Here is a 19,984-nt window from a genome sequence, read left to right as displayed (position 1 = left end):
ACCCCACACCATGACTGACCCACCACCAAACCGGTCATGCTGGAGGATGTTGCAGGCAGCAGAATGTTCTCCACGGCGTCTCCAGACTGTCACATGTGCTCAGTGTGAACCTGCTTTCATCTGTGAAGAGCACAGGGCGCCAGTGGCGAATTTACCAATCTTGGTGTTCTCTGGCAAATGCCAAACGTCCTGCACGGTGTTGGGCTGTAAGCACAACCCCCACCTGTGGACGTCGGGCCCTCATACCACCCTCATGGAGTCTGTTTATGACCGTTTGAGCAGACACATGCACATTTGTGGCCTGCTGGAGGTCATTTTGCAGGGCTCTGGCAGTGCTCCTCCTGCTCCTCCTTGCACAAAGGCGGCGGTAGCGGTTCTGCTGCTGGGTTGTTGCACTCCTACGGCCTCCTCCACGTCTCCTGATGTACTGGCCTGTCTCCTGGTAGCGCCTCCATGCTCTGGACACTACGCTGACAGGCACAGCAAACCTTCTTGCCACAGCTCGCATTGATGTGCCATCCTGGATGAGCTGCACTACCTGAGCCACTTGTGTGGGTTGTAGACTCTGTCTCATGCTACCACTAGAGTGAAAGCACCGCCAGCATTCAAAAGTGACCAAAACATCAGCCAGGAAGCATAGGAACTGAGAAGTGGTCTGTGGTCACCACCTGCAGAACCACTCCTTTATTGGGGGTGTCTTGCTAATTGCCTATAATTTCCACCTGTTGTCTATTCCATTTGCACAACAGCATGTGAAATTTATTGTCAATCAGTGTTGCTTCCTAAGTGGACAGTTTGATTTCACAGAAGTGTGATTGACTTGGAGTTACATTGTGTTGTTCCCTTTATTTTTTTGAGCAGTGTATATGTGTGTGTGTGTGTGTGTATATACAGTGGGGAGAACAAGTATTTGATACACTGCCGATTTTGCAGGTTTTCCTACTTACAAAGCATGTAAAGGTCTGTAATTTTTATCATAGGTACATTTCAACTGTGAGAGACGGAATCGAAACAGAAATCAAGAAAATCACATTGTATGATTTTTAATGAATTAATTAGCATTTTATTGCATGACATAAGTATTTGATACATCAGAAAAGCAGAACTTAATATTTGGTACAGAAACCTTTGTTTGCAATTACAGAGATCATACGTTTTCTGTAGTTCATGACCAGGTTTGCACACACTGCAGCAGGGATTTTGGCCCACTCCTCCATACAGACCTTCTCCAGATCCTTCAGGTTTCGGGGCTGTCGCTGGGCAATACGGACTTTCAGCTCCCTCCAAAGATTTTCTTTTGGGTTCAGGTCTGGAGACTGGCTAGGCCACTCCAGGACCTTGAGATGCTTCTTACGGAGCCACTCCTTAGTTGCCCTGGCTGTGTGTTTCGGGTCGTTGTCATGCTGGAAGACCCAGCCACGACCCATCTTCAATGCTCTTACTGAGGGAAGGAGGTTGTTGGCCAAGATCTCACGATACATGGCCCCCATCCGTCCTCCCCTCGATGCGGTGCAGTCGTCCTGTCCCCTTTGCAAAAAAGTATCCCCAAAAAATGTTTCCACCTCCATGCTTCACGGTTGGGATGGTGTTCTTGGGGTTGTACTCATCCTTCTTCTTCCTCCAAACACGGCGAGTGGAGTTTAGACCAAAAAGCTCTATTTTTGTCTCATCAGACCACATGACCTTCTCCCATTCCTCCTCTGGATCATCCAGATGATCATTGGCAAACTTCAGACAGGCCTGGACATGCGCTGGCTTGAGCAGGGGGACCTTGCGTGCGCTGCAGTATTTTAATCCATGACGGCATAGTGTGTTACTAATGGTTTTCTTTGAGACTGTGGTCCCAGCTCTCTTTAGGTCATTGACCAGGTCCTGCCGTGTAGTTCTGGGCTGATCCCTCACCTTCCTCATGATCATTGATGCCCCACAAGGTGAGATCTTGCATGGAGCCCCAGACCGAGGGTGATTGACCGTCATCTTGAACTTCTTCCATTTTCTAATAATTGCGGCAACAGTTGTTGACTTATCACCAAGCTGCTTGCCTATTGTCCTGTAGCCAATCGCAGCCTTGTGCAGGTCTACAATTTTATCCCTGATGTCCTTACACAGCTCTCTAGTCTTGGCCATTGTGGAGAGGTTGGAGTCTGTTTGATTGAGTGTGTGGACAGGTGTCTTTTATACAGGTAACGAGTTCAAACAGGTGCAGTTAATACAGGTAATGAGTGGAGAACAGGAAGGCTTCTTAAAGAAAAATTTACAGGTCTGTGTGAGACAGAATTCTTACTGGTTGGTAGGTGATCAAATACTTATGTCATGCAATAAAATGCAAATGAATTACTTATAAATCATACAATGTGATTTTCTGGATTTTTGTTTTAGATTCCGTCTCACAGTTGAAGTGTACCTATGATAACAATTACAGACCTCTACATGCTTTGTAAGTGGGAAACCTGCAAAATCGGCAGTGTATCAAATACTTGTTCTCCCCACTGTATGTGTTGAGTCTCTCTCTATATAGTGTGTACAGTTGAAGTCAGAAGTTTACGTACACCTTACCCAAATACATTTAAACTCAGTTTTAAACAATTCCTGACATTTAATCCCAGTAAAAATTCCCTGTCTTAGGTCAGTTAGGATCACCACTTTATTTTAAGAATGTGAATTGTCAGAATAATAGTAGAGAACATGATTTATTTCAGCTTTAATTTCTTTCATCACATTCCCAGTGGGTCAGAAGTTTACATTCACTCAATTAGTATTTGGTAGCATTGCCTTTAAATTGTTTAACTTGGGTCAAACGTTTCGGGTACCCTTCCACAAGCTTCCCACAATACGTTGGGTGAATTTTGGCCCATTCCTCCTGACAGAGCTAGTGTAACTGAGTCAGGTTTGTAGGCCTCCTTGCTCGCAAACGCTTTTTCAGTTCTGCCCAAACATTTTCTATAGGGTTGAGGTCAGGGCTTTGTGATGGCCACTCCAATACCTTGACTTTGTTGTCCTTAAGCCATTTTGCCACAACTTTGGGGTCATTGTCCATTTGGAAGACCCATTTGCAACCAAGCTTTAACTTCCTGACTGATCTCTTGAGATGTTGCTACAATACATCCACATAATTTTCCTGCCTCATGATGTCATCTATTTTGTGAAGTGCACCAGTCCCTTCTGCAGCAAAGCACCCCCAAAACATGATGCTGCCACCCCTGTGCTTCACGGTTGGGATAGTGTTCTTCGGCTTGCAAGCCTCCCCATTTTCCTCTAAACATAACAATGGTCATTATGGCCAAACAGTTCCATTTTTGTTTCATCGGACCAGAGGACATTTCTCCAAGAAGTACGATCTTTGTCCCCATCTGCAGTTGCAAACCATAGTCTGGCTTTTTTATGGCTGTTTTGGAGAAGTGGCTTCTTCCTTGCTGTGTGGCCTTTCAGGTTATCTCGATATAGGACTTGTTTTACTGTGGATATAGATACTTTTGTACCTGTTTCCTCCAGCATCTTCACAAGGTCCTTTGCTGTTGTTCTGGGATTGATTTGTACTTTTCGCACCAAAGTACGTTCATCTCTGGGAGACAGAACGCATCTTCTTTCTGAGCAGTATGATGGCTGTGTGATACCATGGGGTTTATACTTGCGTACTATTTTTTGTACAGATGACTTATTTTCCACCATAATTTGCAAATAAATTCATAAAAAATCCTACAATGTGATTTTCAGATTTTTTTTTCTCATTTTGTATGTCATAGTTGAAGTGTACCTATGATGAAAATTACAGGCCTCTCTCATCTTTTTAAGTGGGAGAACTTGCACAATTGGTGGCTGACTAAATACTTTTTTGCCCCACTGTATATAGTGTACATATGATGAGTCTCTCTCTTTCAATATAGTGTGTGTACTGTGTATGTCTGACTCTGTGAGAGACTTGGCACACGTCTTTACTTATGACCTTCAGAAGATCAGTAACAATGTTTCCTTGTGTTCCCTGCAGTCATTCCATCAGCACCACACACACACACACTGTATGATAATTTGAAGTGAGTGAGTGTCTGTGTATAAGAATTTACTAGAAATAGTGGAAAGCTTAATATTGGAGGGAGGTATCTTTTTTTGCTGTAACCCTTTGCGGTCTGGAGTTGTGTGTGTGCTTCTGTGTAGATTCAACCAGTTTATACAAATGTGACTGGGTGCATCCAATGGCAATGTCCGCGATAGGTATAACACGGGGAGCCACTTGCTGATTTGACAATTCCAACGCAGTTCCACCTCCAACATCGTCTAAATAAAACAATAATTATGCTATGCAGTTGTCGGTTGTCGCGGGCTAAAGTGGATCTGATTGAATCGAGTACTTACTGTATCATCCCCATAGCACTCTCATAGTGACCTTGTAATGGCCGACTGGGTCTCTTGAACCCAGATCTCCCAGTGTTAGTCCTAAGACTGTGTTAGCCCACTGAGCTAAGCCTAGGTATTAGCTTGTGGAGCTAATCAGGATTTCAATTGTGAATTTGGAGGTGGGGGATTATGGTTGGAGTTGGATTTAGGGTTAGGGTTGAACCGGGAGTAAGGGTAGTGGTTGAAGCTAGGGTAAGGGTAGTGGTTGAAGCTAGGGTAAGGGTAGTGGTTGAAGCAGGGTAGTTTCTAGGGTAAGGGTAATTGTAAGGGAATTTGAAGAGGTAAGGGTAGTGGGGATTAGTGGTTGAAGTTGGTATTTAGGGTTAGTGGTTGGCTAGGGTAAGGGTAATGGTTGAAGCTAGGGTAAGGGTAGTGGTTGAAGCTAGGGTAAGGGTAGTGGTTGAAGCTAGGGTAAGGGTAGTGGTTGAAGCTAGGGTAGTGGTGAAGGGTAAGTGGTTGAAGCTAGGGTAAGGGTAGTGGTTGAAGCTAGGGTAAGGGTAGTGGTTGAAGTTAGAGTAGTGGTTGAAGCTAGAGTAAGGGTAGTGGTTGAAGCTAGAGTAAGGGTAGTGGTTGAAGCTAGAGTAAGGGTAGTGGTTGAAGCTAGGGTAAGGGTAATGGTTGAAGCTAGGGTAAGGGTAGTGGTTGAAGCTAGGGTAAGGGTAGTGGTTGAAGTTAGGGTAGTGGTTGAAGCTAGAGTAAGGGTAGTGGTTGAAGCTAGGGTTAGGGTTACTCATTACATGAGGAGCATGGTTCCACTCTGCTGAGCCCTGCTGTTTGCCTCCTCCCGCTACAGTATCTCCGTCTAGCCATTGTTTTCAAATATTTTCATATTAGTCCTTTTTCTTAGGCGAGAGTTGTGTGTGTGTTTTTATTACACACAATTTCCAAGACAGGCAAAGAGACACAGACCGCTGCCCATACAGACTCTCCAGTATCCCCCAATCACACTCTGATACACACTTCCCACAGAGCAACAGAGAGCAGAGTCTCCGGGCTGACCTAGGTCTCAGACCAATAAAGGCCCTGGGGCCCGGCGGGCGACTAGAGCCTGGAGGAGCCTGGAGCCCAGGTTCGATATCAGTCTAAAGTGGGGGGCTCTGAGGCCTATCTACACCCCCCGCTCACCAGGCAACAGATAGCCTGCTCCTACTGCACACACATATGGGTTGGATATCAACATGTAGAACACTACAGTGGATATCACTGTATCACGATAGGTGGTGGTATTGTTGGTAAAAACACCATTGATGTTTTTAGTAGTAGAGACAGTGGAGAGAGACAGGAAATGAAAGTTAGAGGTTTGTGTGGAAAGTACGGCGGGACTGGGATTCGATTCCACACTCACTCAGGCATCTACACACAAGGTGGTAGCGCAGGTAACTGCTAGACCCAACACTCTGGCCCCTCAATGCTGGCTCTAATAGATCACTATGTGGGGTGGGAGACATGGAGACCCTGTCTGGAGAGGGGAGACTCCCACAGTCACACGGGAGCGGAGACCCCAAGAGTCACAGCCAAGACCAACGTTCACTGACCAAACAATCTCTCAAACTGCCAGGCCAGGAGCCCACCTTCTCATCTTACATGGTTATATGTGGAATCACTGTTGTCCTATGCTGGGATTGAGAACAGAGAAATCATGTCTTCCACACAGATACAGTATCTCTCCCACCCATCCCCCTTATCCTCCTCCCTATCTCGCTCCTCCTCTCTCCATTACCTCGTTCATCACTGTCTGGTTTGTAATAATATTTCTCGATTCCAAACCTCATTTCCCTCTCGTTGAGATTGATAGCACTGATGACACCAATCAGTTTATCTCTCTGTTTATCTCTCGTTTTCTCTTAATCGTCTCTCAGCTCAGCGCCTCTTTGTGTCTCAGGATGGGAGGAGAGGGAGGGTGGGATGGAGGGAGGGGGTTGATTGGACACAGCGCTAATTACCAAATGTACTCAGCCACTCCAGTGATGGCAAGCCTAAGAGAATAACTATATACTCACAGTACCTGTATATAGTTATATTCTGTATATATTGTAATATACAGTATAACTGTGCTAGGAGATGGATAATTAGTTAGTATGCACAGTGGAGGGAATGGGTTAAATCAAGACATTCTACGCCATACTGCTAAAACATATACTGCTAAAACATATATGCCAAAACCCACAAAGCGGATTGATCAACACAACTGCAGCAAGCCTACTGTGCAATGGAGTACATAGTCTGAACCGAAGCATAACCTATTGCAGCCAATGATATCCACTCTGAAGAATACTCACTTTTTTTGTAGAATTGTTAGGAATTCATCCCATGTGTTTGCACTCACTATAGTTCAGTCTGAGGGGTTGTAGGAGTGCGTTAGGGATATAATGTTGGTCTTGGCTCATACATGGTTGTCCACAGGGGTTATGGGCAGGCAGACAGACAGACACAGACAACTTTAGTACTCCATATCCATACTGAGGAGTAATATTGTGGTTTTTAACACAATGTCTTGTCTCCATCTGAAATTACACTAAATGGCATTAAAGTATTTCACTATAGTGCACTATATAGGGAATAGGTTACCATTCTGGTCAAAAGTAGTGCCTCTATATAAGTAAAATTGTGCTATTTCAGACACAATCCTTCTCTTCCACCAGACACACAGTAAGGGTTCTTACGTCACCTCCCAGCTCAGGTCAACAGGTGATGAAAGAGGTGTGAAAGAGAGAAGAGGTAGGAAGAGAAAATAGATGGAGAAACAGAACCTTACAGTGATACATTTATATCAAGGCATGCATTGTGCCAAAACAATACAGAGGGAAAGGACAAAGAGAACAGAGATGTGACTGAAAATGAGAAGTTGGAGAAAGTTGATAAATTGCAGATGGGGAGTGAGAATGGGATAAAAGCAAGAGAGCGCAAAAGAGAGAGATTTAGGAGAAGAAGACAGAAGAGGAGGAAGGTGAGGTGTGAGCCGAGGTGTGTCTGTGTCACCACAAAGTAATATTGCCACAGTTTTTGCATAATGCCCGATGAGTCCCCCATCATCTGGCCTCCCCCACAACAATTTCATTACAGACAGCTAATAAATGTTTCATGGAAGAACAAGCTGCTCGCCTCGACGTTATTAAATCTGAGATAATAAAAGAAGAAGAGCGAGAGAAAAAAAGAGAAAAGAAAAGATGGGGGGTGGACCTGAGAGAGGGAGGGAGAGAGACGGAGAGAGGCAGAGAGAGAGCGGTGTCAACATTCTCAAATCGGGGGGCTGTATCTCCTGTTTCTGGGGCAACGAGTCTCCTCCCCTCCCCAGTCTTCCTCCACCCTCCCCCTGCATCCCGCTCCACCAGAGAGAGACAGGAAATGAGAAACCGCCAGACAGGATATTGCGTTCTGGTGGCCTGGGGATTAGCTTTTATCTATACACACACACACACACACACACACACACACACACACACACACACACACACACACACACACACACACACACACAGACAGACAGAGAATCATCCATGTCCTCACACATATCACATTCCTCTCACACTCTCCCAAGCATCAAGCACAGTGTTCTGCACAGTTTTCAGTCGTTACTCTTTGCAGGTATATTACATTTTTTCATGTTATGCCATATCTGAACTATTATTAAAGGGTAGTCTTTCAGTCGAGATCAGAGTATGGAATATCTAAAGTATTATTGTGAACAGTGTAAATAGTTAGGAGTCTATGGAGAGACTGGTATGCTAGTCATTAGTAATAGACCTTGATATTGTATTTTATACTAATCAGAGAGTCATTCATACTGTATACCTCAAAATGTTTGGAAATCAAATAAGACTGTCTGATGCACGTTGTCTATAAGTACACATAGGCTTTGAAGGAAATGCCTTCCATCTGCATATGTATGTGTGTGATTACAAGTTGTTTCTGTTTGTATATCACTGTTCTGTGATGTACCGTGTCTGTGACCCATACACTCAAAAGAATGCTGTGTTAAAAACAACCCAATTTGGATCATTTGGTAAGCCAACGCTAGCTAAATATTGGACAGAACACACGCTGGGTTATTTTGACCCAGACAGGTGGGTTGTGTGAATAACCCAACAAATTGAGTTGTTGGGATTATCCAAACATGGGTTAATTTAACTATCAATTGTGTAGTTTTTACTCTCATGCCGAGTTGACCTAGCAGTTAGGTCTGTTTTAATATAATCCTTAAATTATTTTCAGCTAGGTTTTATTGGCCACCTGTTATTTTGTTTTTGCATTTGACACATTCTTTTATAATGTGAAGATAATTTATTACATGCTGTATTATAAACTGGGTGGTTCGAGCCCTGAGTGCTGATTGGCTGACAGCCGTGGTATGTTTAAGAAATAAAGCCCAAGGCAGTGTGGTATATGATCAATATACCACGGCTAAGGGCTGTCAGCCAATCAGCATTCATGGCTCAAACCAACCAGTTTATAAAAGACTGTGTACGACGGGTATGACAGAAGTTATTTTTACTGCTCTAGGTACGTTGGTAACCAGGTGAATGCAGAACAGGTAAATGGTCCAATTCACGCACTTATCAAGAGAACACGTGGTTATCCCTACTGCCTCTGATCTGGCAGACTCACTAAATATAAATGCATTGTTTTTAAATTATGTCTGAGTATTGGAGTGTACCCCTGACTATCTGTACATTTTAAAAACATGAAAATGGTGCCATCTGCTTTGCTTAATATAAGGAATTTGAAATTATGTATACTTTTACTTTTGATACTTAAGTATATTTTAGCAATAACATGTACTTTTGATACTTAAGTATATTTAGAACCAAATACTTTACTGGGTGACTTTTACTTGGGTAACTTTATATTAAGGTATCTCTACTTTTACTCAAGTATGACAATTGGGTACTTTTTCCACCACTGCTCGGGGGTTTGTGATATATGGCCAATATACACTACATGACCAAAAGTATGTGGACACGTGCTCGTCGAACAGCTCATTCCAAAATCATGGGCATTAATATGGAGTTGGTCCCCTCATTTGCTGCTATAACAGACTCCACTCTTCTGGGAAGGCTTTCCACTAGGTGTTGGAACATTGCTGCAGGGACTTGCTTCCATTCAGCCACGAGCATTAGTGAGGTCGGGCACTGATGTTGGGCGATTAGGCCTGGTTCGCAGTCGGCGTTCCAATTCATCCCATAGGTATTAGATGGGTTTGAGGTCAGGGCTCTGTCCGGGCCAATCAAGTTCTTCCACACCAATCTGTATGGACCTCGCTTTGTGCACGGGGGCATTGTCATGCTGAAACAGGAAAGTGCTTTCCCCAAACTGTTGCCACAAAGTTGGAAGCACAGAATCGTCTAGAATGTCATTGTATGCTGCAGCATTAAGATTTCCCTCCACTGGAACTAAGGGGCCTAGCCCGAACCATGAAAAACATCCCCAAATCATTATTCCTCATCCACCAAACTTTACACTTGACACTATGCATTCGGACTCGGGAGCATTCTCTCCCAGATTCATTCGTCTGACTGCCAGATGGTGAAGTGTGATTCATCACTCCAGAGAATACATTTCCACTGCTCCTGAGTCCAATAGCGGCGAGCTTTACACCACTCCAGCCAACGCTTGATATTGCGCATGGTGATCTTAGGCTTGTGTGAGGCTGCTCGGCCATGGAAACCCATTTCATGAAGTTCCCAACGAACAGTTCTTGTGCTGACGTTGCTTCCGGAGGCAGTTTGAAACTCGGTAGTGAGTGTTGCAAATGAGGATAGACAATTGTTGCACGCTATGTGCTTCAGCACTCAGCGGTCCATTCTGTGAGCTTGTGTGGCTTACCACGTCGCGGCTGAGCCATTGTTGCTCCGATACGTTTACACTTACCAATAACAGCACTTACAGTTGACTGGGGCAGCTCTAGTAGGGCAGAAATTTGATGAACTGAGTTGTTGGAAAGGTGGCATCCTATGACGGTGCCATGTTAAAAGTCACTGAGCTCTTCAGTAAGGCCATTCTACTGCCAATGTTTGTCTATGGAGATTGCATGGCTTGTGTGCTCGATTTTATACACCTGTCAGCAACGCGTGTGGCTGAAAGAGGGTAGTGAGGTCTGCACAACGCATCACCGGGGGCAAACTACCTGCCCTCCAGGACACCTACACCACCCGATGCTACAGGAAGGCCATAAAGATCATCAAGGACATCAACCACCCGAGCCACTGCCTGTTCACCCCGCTGTCATCCAGAAGGCGAGGTCAGTACAGGTGCATCAAAGCTGGGACCGAGAGACTGAAAAACAGCTTCTATCTCAAGGCCATCAGACTGTTAAACAGCCACCACTAACATTGAGTGGCTACTGCCAACACACTGTCAATGACACTGACTCTACTCCAGCCACTTTAATCATGGGAATTGATGGGAAATTATGTAAATATATCACTAGCCACTTTAAACAATGCTACCTTATATAATGTTACTTACCCTACATTGTTCATCTCATATGCATACGTTGATACTGTACTCTATATCATCGACTGCATCCTTATGTAATACATGTATCACTAGCCACTTTAACTATGCCACTTGGTTTACATACTTATCTCATATGTATATACTGTACTCGATATCATCTACTGTATCTTGCCTATGCTGCTCTGTACCATCACTCATTCATATATCCTTATGTACATATTCTTTATCCCCTTACACTGTGTATAAGACAGTAGTTTTTTTTTTTGGAATTGTTAGTTAGATTACTTGCTCGTTATTACTGCATTGTCGGAACTAGAAGCACAAGCATTTCGCTACACTCGCATTAACATCTGCTAACCATGTGTATGTGACAAATAAAATTTGATTTGATTTGATTTGATTTGAAATAGCCAAACTAATTTGAAGGGGTGTCCACACACTTTTGTTCCACGGCTAAGAGCTGTGTCCAGGCATTCCGCGTTGCGTCGTGTGTAAGATCAACTCTTAGCTGTGGTATATTGGCCATATACCACACACCACCTTGGGCCTCATTGCTTAATAATAAGGTATACCACCTTATTGTATCGCAACAGTGGGATTTACATACGCTTTTAGGGGAACTCATACACTTATGTAAGCTTTATGGATCTAAACGTGTGATAACTATACAACAGAACAGATTAACAGGAATTACGTTTACTCTCATGGGTGGCTAAAAATAACTATCCGAAAGCAACAACCCTACTAAACTAGGCCTCCAGTCTAATGATCTGACCTGCTGGATCAATAACCCAGCACTAGTGACCCAGCAGTTTTTAAAGAAAACAACCCAACCAAGTGACCAAACACCTGCAACCCAGCATTTGGGTCAACCAAACAACCAAGCATTTTTTTTGTGTATGTGTCTGTTTTTGTATGCAGGCATCTTAGTGTGTGTGTGTGAGTCACGAGCGTGCGTGTGTGTGTGTGTGTGTGTGGTGGCGGCGGGGGGAGCTGTATCGTGGGGAATGCTGGGAAATGTTAATAACACAGAAGCAGTGCAGGGAGATTTAATAAAAGGAGATGATGTGATTACTGAACCCTGGCTCTGAGCCATCCTGCTTCACAGTGCAATATCCGCTCACACACACACTTGAACGTGCACACACACATGCACGTGGACACACACAATCACACACACATGCTCACACCAAAATAAAATTATACTAAAGCTATACTAAGATTGTAACATCCAGATTCACTGTAAAGATACCATACCCACAACCTCACCCAAGATACCATACCCACAACCTCACACATTTTCACTAATCCATTCACATGGATGGACACACACCAAACATGCATGCTTACGCACATAGGAGCAAGCAGCTCCACATACACATCAACATACAACTAACACATGCATAACATAGTCTTTGCTGAGATCTGAGGACTTGCATTCGCTCCCCAAACTAATGTCTCAACAGTCATAACCCACTGGGGTTCGAACCCAGTCAATCTCATTGGTGCCGTGAATTGGGGAGGTCAAAGTGCCAAGCAGGGTAAAATCTAACTCCGTTTGCTTACGAATGCTTGTGATAATTTCGGAGACACCTATATAGGCTTTATAAAGGGTTTATGAAGGCTTCATTATGTTTTGTCTAAAGTGGGACCATTCATCTTGATAGCAGCCATGAGCCATTTCTCCTCTCCCTGGGTTATTGGGGATGCGTCCCAAATGGCACTGTATCCCTTATATAGTGCACTACTTTTGACCAGAGCCCTTTGGGCCTTGGTCAAAAGTAGTGCACTATAAAGGGAATATGGTGCCATTCGGGACAGAGGTGGGTGGGTCTATTGTGAATTACACTTCTATTAGGGGGATTAGACTGATCTACTTAGAGACCTCCCTCAGTGACCATTGCCTTCAGTTTCCAAGTTTATTAAATTCTACAATATGTGGCACTATGAAATGGGATTAATAACCAAAAATCAGGACTTAAACACTGCAGAGGAATTGTGGTCTGGTGACCGTTGTCCCATGTCGCCTTTTATGTTGAGTCAATTCTGGCAGTATAAAATGGATTTAAAAAACAAACTAGGATTTAAAGGGGAAATCTGCAGTTCAAATAACAAAGCCGGCACCCTGCCAATGATTTTGTAAATAGCTGAAGGATGGAGAAATGTAACTACTCTCAAATGTATACAGAGCTATTGATGCAAGGACTGACCATCCATGAGATCAAATGTATAGTTTTAACCAATATTTTGAGGCTATCCCGTGTCTGTTTACAATTACTTTGTTTTACTGCTTTGTTTGTAAACAATCTTATATTTTGGGTAAGGATAACAATTGAACTAAGCTCATGACGCATAAGTTATTTTCTTCAATAATTAATATGTATATATTGTGAATGTTAAAGTAAAAAAATAGCAGATTTCCCCTTTAAAATTAAAAATTGTGGTTTGCCATTTTCGGGGCTATTTGATGAGATATTTTCCTTACAATTGCTGTAGGCAATGAGGCAATTAAGAGGAGGCACTTGAAATAACTTTCTGTGTGTTGTGGACAGAGACAGCTCGGTATAATGGAGTGTGAAGTGAATTGATAGTCGTGGTGGTGGTGTTGCCTGGATTAGTGTTGAAGTGGTACTCCTCGATCGGTGTGTGTGCATGCGTCTGTGTGTGTGTGTGAGTATGCGCACGCATGTGTGTAAGTGTGTTTGGCAAGTGAGTATGTTTGGTTAAGTAAGTTTGTGTGACGGTGGTGGGCTGTGATTGGGGTAATTTTCGGGAGTGTTAGCTTGTTTGGCAGACAGATGGATTGAGAGAGATTATCCGTGGCAGCTGTGGTTCGGACAGGGCAAGATCACAGATTAGGAGCTCTAATGTGCCGACCTGGCTCACTCTCCTCTCTTCACCTCTTCCCCTCTCCGCCCTTCAGATTTGGGGTACTGACACCTTCCTCTCACCCAGTCAGGGAGCCTTAACACTTCTCTCCTTCCCTCTAACTTCCTCCCTCTATCTCTCTGTCCCTAGTCATCCTGTCACTTTCTCATCTCATCCAGTCATCCCTTGCTCAACAGAAACATTTTTCTCTCTATGGTCTCTCTCTTTCTATGAGCTAAGTCTCTGCACAGCAGAACTATTGTTTGCTGTCTTGTTTAATGACCCAGGATTTCCTGTGTCAATATGTCATCATATGATTAGGCGTGTGCAGGTGTGTGTTTTAAATATGCTTAGATATTGTAGAAATGTATATGGAAGTACTCACCGTATATTGATGAGTAACCTTGGTTTCCTGTAAATATATGTGAGAGTTTGTGGGTTGGTTAGGCTAGAGAGACCGATAAAGAAAGAGGAAAGAGTGTGTGTGTGTGTGTGTGTGCGTGTTTTGGTGTGTAAAAGAGAGAGGAGAGCGAGAGAGATTAACCCCATGCTATGGCCAATCCCTGGTTATGAGTTTACAGCGTCTGTCTGGGCATCGCACTGTTTAAACAACAATCTAATTAATCCTGTCTTTATTAGTTTCACTGAACTGTGGAGGGAGGGAGCGAAGGAGAATGGAGGGGGGAATTGGGAATCCTGTCAGAAAATACTGGAGAGCGATAGAAGGGGGGATAGAGGGATAAAACAACTGGAATTCAAGAGGAATTTAAAAGCAGGAGTTTTGGGGCCTTTAAATTGAATTGATATGTTGATGAGAAGAGAATGAAGAGTTGGAGAAAATGAAAGGGGTGGGACACACGAGAGTAGTGGTGAATGAACAAAAAGAAAGTAGACCACGAATGAGTGTGTGAACTGTTAAAAAAACTGTCCAAGCACGATACATGTTTCACATGTTCTCTTTTAAATCCTACTAATTGTGAATAGTAGGTAATGATGGGCTGTACCAGCTCGTTCAATAGATTGATGTAAAGAATTCGTAAAAAAACTAGAATCCACCAACACTTCAGTGCAGGCTCCCTACATGTCAGTTGACTACTGCCCCCAAGTGTCATCAGTGAAGAACGACATTCTAAAGCATTACCATGTTAGCTATGTTACATGTTCAAGCTTTAAGTTATGGGAAATGCTGATGTGACATTTAATTAGATACCGTACACAGGTTTGATTGAGAATCTTCACAGGTGCAAATGAGGTCTAATCTTTCAGGCAATATGTCTCTGCCTTTGGGTGCGTTCCATGTTGTCTTTAATTCAGTCGCTCGGCACATCTCAGAGGACTGCTAATATCATGTTAGTGAGAAATTACAACAACTCCTGCAAGCGATGTGAGACCTGATCATCTGCAGCCCAACTACAAAAGAGACGGTTTGGAAGGACACCTCAAATGAGGCCTTAAAATCTCTGTGCTGCTGTGTGGTCAAGACGGTGTCTTCTGCACATCTCAGAATATTACTTGATCATATTCCTACTGTGATTCTAGAGACATTAAACATCTTCAAGACTGCAAAAAAGACAACCTGGAACACACCCGACTGCAATAAAGACAACTTATCTATTACACACTGGAACGCACCCTTTCTCCCCTCTGTCCCTATAGGCTGTTTGTCAGGAAGTGCAGTGCGTGCCTGCAGGTGATTGGGCGCTCAGAGCTGATCATGCGTGTGCTGGGGCAGGTGTACCACCTGGGCTGTTTCAGCTGCTGTGAATGTGAGCGCCGGCTGCAGCGCGGAGACGAGTTTGTCCTGAAGGAGGGACAGTTGCTCTGCAGGGGAGACTACGAGAAGGAGAGGGAGATGCTGGCTGCCATCAGCCCCACACCCACTGAGTCAGGTAACAGGAAAAGACAGGGCAACCAACAAATCAATCAATCAACCAATACAATCACTGGATGGCACTTTGTCATGGTACAGAAAGTGCAGGAGATTACATAATTACACAGTGATAACCTAATGACTTGTTTTTTAATTGGAATTCACTACTAGGCACCATTTGATACCAGTTTGTCTGTCAATTGAAGATCCTATTTTCTCTCTCCACACCCCTCAGTGAAGAGTGAGGATGAGGATGGTGGGGGCGGTTCTGTAGGGGGGAAGGGCGGCGAAGGGAAGGACCACAAACGGTCAAAGCGACCACGCACCATCTTGACCACACAGCAGCGCAGAGCTTTCAAGGCCTCCTTCGAGGTGTCCTCCAAACCTTGCAGAAAGGTAAGCAGACCAGGCGTAACACGGTTTATTTATTTTGTTCCTCCTCTCTTTCACTTTTCTGTCTCTCTTTTTTTCTCTCACACACGGACACACAGACATATACACACACTGTCCCATTTAGTGTCATGGCTTAATTTCTCTTATCTTCAGGTGAGAGAGACACTGGCAGCTGAGACCGGGTTGACGGTTCGAGTCGTGCAGGTGTGGTTCCAAAACCAGAGAGCAAAGGTGAGATATTTGACCTGTCCTGAATCGCCACTCCCCCCGCCCATGACACTAATATAGCACTAATCATGAATCTAACGGCGCAATTGCTCTGAAACCGCATGCTAACATTTATTTTAAAGGCTAAAGCACAGTTAAAAGGATAGTTCACCCAAATAACAATGCAATTTTGGTGAACTATCCTTCTAACGAACGACAGAGCAATAGCGCCATTGGGTCCATTATCAGTGTGCCAGTGTGTGTTGGTCCTGTGCGTTGCAGATGAAGAAGATAGCTCGCAGGCAGCAGCAACAGCAGCAGCAGCAGGAACAGGAGCAGCTGGGAGGGTCCAGGAGAGGGCCGACCAGGGGGGGGAGACAGAGCAACGATGACAGTGAGGGTAAGAGAGTGGAGAACAGAGCAGGGGTTTCCCAAAAGCCTTGTAGTTAACTGGTACTTAACTCGCGGGACGGTAGATATAGAAGTGCATAATTTGACCATTTTTGGTCATTCATGCACAGAAAGATTAGTCTTTCGCTACAAAAGTAACAATTAAACAGAGTAGCTTGCCAAAGTAGCTAAGTTTCAGGAAACTCACCTCAAGGCAGGTGAAACAATGTCTCTGGAGGTAAAGGGGCAGGACGAGAGGAAGAGATGCAGGGATTGATTCATGTTCTGTCTCTCTCTTCCCAGACGGTTCTAGTGGTCACGGATTGGACGGTCTGTTGTCGTACCCTTCGTTGCCACGACAGCAGCTACTGGCTCTGGACCCCAACATCTACGGAGGAGAGCCCTTCCGCCATGGCCTCACACCCCCTCAGCTGGGCTCTGAACATCTCCACTCCTACGGTGAGAGAGAGGGAGAGAAACATAAAAAGAGAGCGAGATGGACAGATGGACCAAACAGACAGACACACTAACTCTATTTCTCCCTTTAGATTCAGAGACTGTGTTCCACGATCTGGACAGCGACGGGAGCCTCAGTCACCTCGGCGACTGTCTCCTGGCAGTGGCGGACAGTGGGCTCCTGGCGGGGCGGGTGGGAAACCCCATCGACCGCCTCTACTCCATGCAGAACTCCTACTTCACATCCTGACCCCGCACCCTTGATCCCTCACTCACTCCACTAATCAACACTCAGAGAAGCAGCTAATGGCCAGTTATCCTACTAGACCCAGAAGGTCATCACACCAACCATGCTTGAGCTGGGTCCATATCCATGTCTGACCAGGCTTATTGTACATGACCAAGTAAAAGCATAATAGGAAACACCTGGTCATGTTCTGTAGGGAGGAAACCTTAGGAGTGAAATAGGGATGTACTACCTCGACTTATCCACTAAGAACACATTTTTCCATACCAAACACGACCCAGGTAGCCATTTAAGGTCTCAACTATGATGTAGGGCGTGAACTAAATCTGGCTTGCCCGTTACTTACTTAAACTGCATACTGTGTACTAATCATATTACATACTATTTAGAACATTGTGTTTAGTACAAACGTATGCAGTAAGCAACAAATATCAAAACACTACTCATCCATACTGAGAAGGCATCATCGAATGCGCAATCGCTTTTGTCCCCTCATCTAATTATCAGTTGTTGTCGAACACGTGGGTGTGAAAAGACAATTATCTTCCTCAATAGTGCCTAGCGAATTCTACTAGATGGAAAGACAAAATGAGTATGACATCCGGGCATTTAAAGTACACTAGCTCTTCAAGATTTCACATACTATAAAACTTTTTTTCACATACTCAAACGTCCTACTATTTAGGACGCAAGTATGGGTATTCGGACACGGCCACTCTCTTTTGCTTGATCCCAACGTCCTACCTGTAGCAGACAGATGTGAAATCCTATGACATCATACTTTATCTGATACTCTCTCATTTGTTTCATATAAGGGAGGGGAGGATTGCCCAGGAAAGCTTAAATCAAGAGCAGTTAAAGTATTTTGAAGAGAAGAAATACTATTTGAATCCAGGTCTGTGTGTTTGTGAGTCAGAAACCTATGTTACTTATTAGGTTGCTAATGAATGGGGAATGTTTCATTCATTTAGCTCATGATCTGACCTGCTTATGGTGTCCACATGGTTAGGGAGTCTTCTTGGCAGCTGGGTTTCGGAGCAGAGTGAAGACCCATACCAGAGAGGTTACAGCAGGCTAGGGGCAGAGCTGCCACCAGAACATGATTCAACCCAAAAAAAACGTTGTATTGGAGATGGCCACTATTTCATAGCACGGATGGGGTCAATTCAGCCAAATCAGAAAGTGAATGGAAGTTGAGCCTAAATGAATGACTGGAATAAAAGTACAGGTAGATCTGGAGGAACAGCTTTCATTATAGGTTGAGATGAGTTGAAGGATACAGAGTGGCACGCTCGATTTGTATGTGAATGAGTGAAGTATGTGGGTTAGGTAACTTAGGTCTAGAGTTTGTGCTCAGGTTAGTGTGTTAGAATTTTTAGCAATGTTATAACAGGAAATTATTTACACATCACTCTAACCCCTGATTAGTTCACATTAGTCAACATAGCGAAAGGAGATATTTAGACTATAGATACAATCAGGGTCCTATAGAGTAGGCTAACAGGGTCCTATAGAGCAGCACTTCTCAATCTTGGTCCTGGGGACCCAAAGGGGTGCACATTGAAAAGAGAGCGAAAGAAAAAAGCAATGTTATGCCTGGTCTGCTTACCTTTCTGCATGGTTTGGAGGACACCTCGAAGGAGGCCTTGAAAGCTCTGCGCTGCTGTGTGGTCAAGATGGTGTGTTGTCAGGTGCGAAAGGAAAAAAACAAAAATGTGCACCCCTTTGGGTCCCCAGGACCAGGATTGAGAAACACCACTACAGAGTAGGCTGACAGGGTCATTAGGAGAACCTTATAATGGAAACAGGGTTGTGTAAAGGAAAGTGTAACGCTTTCATGTAGCTCTGGTTCAGGGGTTTATGTGGGGCTTGCTTGGGAATGCTCAGCATCAGCAAGCCGTATGTTATAACATGGACCAGAGCTAGCCTTCTTGTAATTATTTCTTTGATACTGTGAAGTATTCACTAATAAAAGGTGCAGGAGTTTGTCCTTGGCTGGAAAAACTCTAGGCCCTAACTAAAATGTAGGAGTTGAATACTAATTGGTGTGTAACACTTAAGTAAAAAGTATGATTAGGCCCAGGAGTCTTTCCTGGTCAGATCATGTGGTCAGGAAAACTACTGGCCCTAGCTACGATAAACAAGTATGTGTTCCAATGTAAAATAATTGTGTTAATATTATTGTTGTTACAATGAATAATACAGTACTACTATAGGTATAATCACTGTAATTATTTATCTTTGATCGAAAACACACCTTACAATAGACATTGTTCAATATTTTGTACTCTTATGGTTAAGTATTTATGTTGAAGCATGAGCTGTGTGCCACACTTTCAAAATGTAAATAATTATTACTATGAACATAGCACTATTGATAGTATTTTCCTATAGCTTATACCCACACTGGGACCATCTTGTGGAGTCCGCTTCCTGTATGATTTCTCATAATTGACTGATGATATATATTTTTTACAGTATAGTATTTACGTGGATATAATTTATTGTGGGATACATTTCTCAGATTGTCTGAAAGAAATTGTTCCAAGTTTTTGTTCTGTGACCTATTCCAGTGTATGTGCTTTTTGCGTGTAATGTCACCTTTCTTCAATATAACCTGTCAATTCAGAGTCAGACTAAATATGCCTACATTATTCTGAGTATGTGTAAGATGCTGATGATGCAAGGCTTCTTCTGCTACACTG

General features: G+C 43.8%; 1 protein-coding gene across 1 annotated transcript in view; it reads left to right on the top strand.

Moving 5' to 3' along the window:
* The window catches only part of LOC112225866 (LIM homeobox transcription factor 1-alpha-like), a 27,939-nt gene extending 8,030 nt beyond the window's left edge, over positions 1–19,909 (top strand). Inside the window, exons 4-9 of the mRNA XM_024389963.2 lie at positions 15,373–15,605; positions 15,822–15,982; positions 16,133–16,210; positions 16,469–16,586; positions 16,880–17,035; positions 17,125–19,909. Coding sequence (XP_024245731.1) covers positions 15,373–15,605; positions 15,822–15,982; positions 16,133–16,210; positions 16,469–16,586; positions 16,880–17,035; positions 17,125–17,282 — 904 coding nt within the window. The 3' untranslated portion in view covers positions 17,283–19,909. The remainder of the gene's footprint in view (positions 1–15,372; positions 15,606–15,821; positions 15,983–16,132; positions 16,211–16,468; positions 16,587–16,879; positions 17,036–17,124) is intronic.
* The last annotated feature ends 75 nt before the right edge of the window (positions 19,910–19,984 follow it).

Source organism: Oncorhynchus tshawytscha, linkage group LG27, assembly GCF_018296145.1.
Source record: "Oncorhynchus tshawytscha isolate Ot180627B linkage group LG27, Otsh_v2.0, whole genome shotgun sequence".
Taxonomy (NCBI): Eukaryota; Metazoa; Chordata; class Actinopteri; order Salmoniformes; family Salmonidae; genus Oncorhynchus; species Oncorhynchus tshawytscha.
Note: the sequence above shows the minus strand (reverse complement) of the source record. Positions and strands in the feature narration are given on the sequence as shown.